General features: G+C 34.6%; 1 protein-coding gene across 1 annotated transcript; it reads left to right on the forward strand.

The window, feature by feature from the left end:
* The first annotated feature begins 2,839 nt into the window (after positions 1–2,839).
* On the forward strand, positions 2,840–3,778 carry LOC106001456 (olfactory receptor 5D18-like). The gene has a single exon (XM_013036549.1). The coding sequence runs from the start codon at positions 2,840–2,842 to the stop codon at positions 3,776–3,778; it is 939 nt and encodes a 312-aa protein (XP_012892003.1).
* Positions 3,779–5,894: the final 2,116 nt, after the last annotated feature.

Genomic DNA, 5,894 nt, shown 5'->3' on the forward strand with positions numbered 1-5,894 from the left:
CCTCTACAACACTTTGGCGCAGGGTGGGGGGGTGGAGGGGGAGGGGGAAGGGATGGGAAGGGGAAACAAAGGAGGCAGCAACAATGCTTGATAAGAAATGTACTCATTACCTTGCCCATGTAATTGTAACCCCTCTGTACAGTATTTTCACAATAAAAATAAAAAATAAAAAAAGAATAAGAAATTCTGTGCTTTTAATGCCAAGCAGGATGACAATAGGAAATAATATTGCAACATTCTTCTATAACACATACTTCTGAATCTATTCACCATCAAGATAGATGCTTGAGATCAGTTTACACTGCTTTTAGTATTGCACAGGGCATACACATGCCAAAACGTTAAATGGTACTCTATAAATATGCACAATATTTAAGATAGCATTAAAATATAAAGGATGATGTAAAACTTATTTTACCTTTTTTCTGTCAAAGAACACCTTCACCAACTTTCTAACACAGCCACAAATTAGAACCTAATAATATTATTGCTTCCAGATGATCTAAATTTAAATAATAGTCAAAATAATACAGTGTATTTATATTAGTTTTAAATTAATACTTTGCATAGATCCTTCCCCTCCCATTAAAATGTAGTTCAGGAATCATTAGTCAAATATAAAATATAAAATTAACTGAACAATATAATTACTAATAAAATCACAATTGTCTAAAGTTCATCGTTATTCTTTCTTTCTTTCTTTTGTGTCAATAAATGTCTATAGCCTAATTCTTCATATTTTGCAACTAATTCCCAGTCTTGTTTTATAATTACTTATAGTAAATCTGATAGAACCCTTCTTGCTTTGTTGAATTACATATGATCTGTGCTAGAGAATCATGCTTGTGTTGATGAGAAGAAGGTATATTATTTAGGTATGTAGATAAAATGTTCTGTAAATATCAGTTGAATCAATATGATGTGTAATATTGTTTACTTTAGAACAGGACTAAATTCATGTACTATTGACGTGAATGCATTTGATGCAACCATTATGTAAAAGATTGCAGAACTTTCTCCCCAAACTGTACAATATAGTGCACTCTTATTCTCCCAACATTCAAGGGGTAGAAGCTGAGAATACTTTTGTGGTAATAAGTGTTGAGCACAAGGTTTTATGCTTCCTAGTTAATTGCTCTGTGAATGGAAATTTTATGTTCTAGAGTAGGATCATTGTGGTATGGAATAATAATTATTTTGCAGTAGTCAGAGGAAAAAAATGTTTTGAATGTCCTGAAGAAGAAAAGCTTATGACAACTTCCCTGATCAGAACTAAACCTAAGGTTGTGTTGGAATGCCTAACATTACTGGATAATAATGTTCAAGTGCTACATGTCTATTGAAATAAAGAAATAAATTTAAACCATTGTTACATCAGTTCAACATGATTAATTTTAATGGCTTAATGTGATCTCTGGAGAATATAGTTGTAATATTCCTTGGGGTTCTTGTTCCCAAGGTTGTAGCACTAGAAATAAGAGAACATGCATCACTCCCAACCAGAATAGATCGTGAATTTCACAACAGAAGGTTTGTTATGAGCTTCAAAAGGATGATTGTTTTTACTTTCAGTCAGGAAAACAATCTGTGAAGGAGATAGCTAACTTTAGAATTAGACTGTTGTCATGAAATAGAAAATGTTTCTGTTCCCATCTTTCCTGTTTTTAAATATTCCTTGTTTTACAAGTTTCTCTAAATATATTTTGTCTGTGCTTTTTCTTGATACCACATTCTTGCTTCACTCTGTGAAATTTCCAATGCTGTTAGATTATGTCCTTCATGTTTAAAGTCTCTATAGCAATATTTCGTAATTGAAAATGTGAACTTAAGAAAGGAAACCTGTAAGTAAGCAGACCAAGTTGGAAGGCCAGAAATTGGTGGTTTGAGAAATAATAAAAGACTAGAGGTCTGAAAATCAGTGCTTTAGACACAGAAGTATAAGTTGTTCTGTAATCTATGCACAAATATTTCTCTAGTTTCAATTTTCAGCACTATATATTAGGAAGTAGCTATAATGTGTTCATTGTACTTACTTCTAATTTTATTGTTCCAGTTTGGAGAAATAGATAAAAGGGGGAAAAACATTCAAGTTGAAGGACAACCTTTATGGGAAAAAATTGTTTCATTTTGGAATAAGATTGACAGAGCCATAAGATAGAAGAGAGAAAAGCACATTAAATGCTTCATATGTAATTGCAAATAAGGCAAATATTGGTTTATGATTCATTCAGGTACCTGAATGAATACAATTAAAAACCATTAATTTGGCTAGAAATTGCTGATTTTTAAATGATTTATTAGGCTATTATATTGTTATCACATTTGGGTAGAATTGTTAAAATTAATGTTATAAAATGAGAAACAAAAATATATGAGGAGAATTAACTTGCAATATAATGCAAACAATAATCACATTCTAATTTGGCCAGTTCTGGGGTTTGACTCAGGGCCTGGGTACTGACCCTGATCTTCTTCTGCTCAAGGCTAGCACTCTACCACTTGAACCACAACACCACTTCCAGCTTTTTCTGTTTATGTGGTACTGAGGAATAGAACCCAGGGTTTCAGGCATGCTAGGCAAGCACTCTACCACTAAGCCACATTTCCAGCCCCAATAATCCCATTCTTACATTTGCAAATATTAAAAAGAATACTTGACAACAGAAAACATAAGTCGGAAATTGGAATGCTCTTGTGAAATTGATATTTAACAATACAACAACAAAACCCTTCAAGATTCTGTTTAAGCTAGCCATAGGGCATGAACCAAGGTTCTTGTTGGCCTCATTCTTTATGGTTTATTTCAGGAGCAATGACTATGTTCTGACAAGAAGTAATCATGCATCTGTCACAGAGAAATAACAGTAAAGCTATTTTCACCCTGATGGGTTTCTCAGATTACCCAAAACTGCAAATCCCACTTTTTCTGATGTTTCTAGCCATCTACAGCATCACTGTGATAGGGAATATTGGCATGATACAAATAATCAGAATGAACCCCAAGCTGCACACCCCCATGTACTTTTTTCTCAGCCACCTCTCATTTGTGGATTTTTGCTATTCCTCCACCATCACTCCGAAGATGATAGTGAACTTATATGTAAAAGACAGAAGCATTTCTTTCACAGAATGCATAGTACAATACTTTTTCTTCTGTGCATTTGCTGTCACTGAAGCGTTTCTCTTAGCAGCGATGTCTTATGACCGCCTGGTGGCCATCTGCCACCCTCTGCTCTACAAGGTCATCATGTCACAGAAACTCTGCACAGCGCTGGTGGTAGGATCCTATGCCTGGGGTGATGCCTGCTCTTTGATTTTTACCTGCTCTGCGCTACAACTCTGTTTTCCTGATTTCAGCACCATCGATCACTTTTTCTGTGAGTTCTCCTCACTGCTGTCCCTCTCTTGCTCTGATACTGCTGTCAGTAAGTTACTGCTTTTCATTTTGGCCACCTTTAATGCTGTCAGCACGCTGCTCATCATTCTCCTGTCTTACCTGTTTATTCTTGTCACCATCCTCAAGATGCGTTCAGCCAGTGGGCGTCGCAAAGCTTTTACCACCTGCGCTTCACACCTGACTGCCATCACCATCTTCCATGGCACCATCCTGTTCCTCTACTGTGTGCCCAACTCCAAAAACTCCAAACTCACTGTCAAAGTGGCCTCCGTGTTTTACACGGTGGTGATCCCCATGTTGAACCCCCTGATCTACAGTCTCAGAAACAAGGATGTGAAGGATACTTTGAAGAAAATGTTGGCTGTTAAAATATTTTCTTGAACAATATATGAGAGGTGTGTTTGTCCCCAATATAATGAATACATTTCATAAAGTTTGACATTAAAGTAATATGACTGGGTTGATTCCATATATTAGCTATGGTAAACAATACTGCAATGAACATGGTTGTGCTGGTAGCTATAGTGGTCTTGTTTGTGTTCTATTGGATAAATGCCCAGGAGTGGAATTGATGGGTTATGAGGAAGCTCTGTGTTCGATCTTTTGAGGAATCTCCATACTGTTTTCCAGGATGGTTGAACAACTTTACCTTCCCACCAAAGCCACTCAGTGGACAAATGAATCAAAAAAGTGTATATCTATATATATATACATATATATTCATATATTTTTCCATCAGAAAGAATATTATGCCATTTGTACGAAAATGGGAAGAAGTAGAAAGAATTATATCAAGCAAGCCACAACTGAAAAACATAGGTTCTCTCATTTATTTTAACTAGACTGTGTCTATAAATCTACACATAAACACACTTGGTCATGATAAATTATACAGAACTCTAGATATTCAAACAGTTTGGCAAAAGAAGGTTATTTTTAGGAGAGTATCACAAAGGTTAAATAGATACTATATACATATGATCATATAAATCATATTTCATATGAATCATATACTAAATGAATTCCAATAAATGGGAACATGAGGTTTTGTGTTACTGGCTTTCCATTTTTCTTCTTTGTCAACGTTTTTGTTCTCTATACTTTTGTCTTGTATGTAAGTTTATCTATTTGAGGAGCACAGAAATGGTGGGACAGAAGTTGAACAAATACAGCAGTGATACTCACTATTCATAATGTTGAAAATTAACTGTACAAATTGGGAGAGGGTCGGGAAGAGAAAAACAGAGACAACAAGGGTAGGGGTGACACTTTACAAAGAAATGTACTCATTAATTACCTGACTTATATAACTGTAGCCCCTTTGTAAATCACCTTTCAATAACAATAAAAATAAAATAATAGAACTAATGTTTTAAAATGGACCTCTAATGGATATTTTTAAGCATATATAAATCTTGATTTTTGTTTTACTTGAAGTCTTTTAAATAATATGTGTATAATAGTCCTGTGGTGTATCCTCAGAATTGGGCACTGCCCTGAATAAGGTTTTGCTCAAAGACAGCACTTGAGCCACAGCTCTAGCTCTAACTTATTGGTAGACAATTGAAGATAAGCATTTCACTGACGTTCTTACCTGGGCTGACTTCATAAAAAACACCTATCCTCAGACTTTAGCCTCTTGAGGAGCTGGAGTTATATGGATTAGTCAAGTGCACCTGGTTTTGAAGACTTTTTATTATAAATAGCTTGCATTTTAAATACTTTGTCTATAAAACTGAGATGAGTGTATATTTCAGAATCTGACATTAAAAGCTGAACATACAAATTATGTACAATGCTTTGTATAACACTACAAATTTCAATATTTAGCTCTCATAAGGTGTCTGAATTCATTGAAGCTCTCAATAGTTATGAATTTTTGTCAGCAGACAACAAATTTCTGTTCAAATAAATCATGATTTTTGCCTTGAATAATGCAAGATGAGTACTGACCTTCAGACAACAAAGGAAGTAATAATACATGCTGCTATTTGCAAGTAGAGAAAGTTTACATTCAACACAGGATTTTAGAAGTGTGCTTTCATCTGAAAACAAAAGTTATGTGAACTTGGAATGAAGAATAGAAAGATTGGAATTTGTGGAGGTACATTTCAGTGAGAAGAGAGGTTTCTTACAGCTAAAAAAAATAAAATCATGATGGCAGTAAATACTGAGTCAAAAGTCCAACAAAGATTTTATTTTGCAGTATGATTAAATTTTCATTTGTTTGTCTTTGTGTTTGTGAGCATATGTTTATATATGTACACACACACACATACATATATAGATATATATACACACACACATACATTTCTTGGTATGGGTTTCAGTCTGAATAAGACACAGATTATACTTTGAATGTGTTTTTTTAATAAGAATTTTATTTGTGAACATACTGTACAGAGGGGTTACGATTGCATGGGCAGGATAATGCGTACATTTCTTACCAAACATTGCAGCCTCCTCCTTTGTTTATCCTTCACATCCCTTCCCAGCC

This window comes from Dipodomys ordii, unplaced genomic scaffold (assembly GCF_000151885.1).
Source record: "Dipodomys ordii isolate 6190 unplaced genomic scaffold, Dord_2.0 Scaffold298, whole genome shotgun sequence".
NCBI classification, from domain to species: domain Eukaryota; kingdom Metazoa; phylum Chordata; class Mammalia; order Rodentia; family Heteromyidae; genus Dipodomys; species Dipodomys ordii.

Excerpts from the sequence above, each read along its gene's own strand:
- LOC106001456 (XM_013036549.1), top strand. The coding sequence starts at position 2,840 with ATGCATCTGTCACAGAGAAATAACAGTAAAGCTATTTTCACCCTGATG.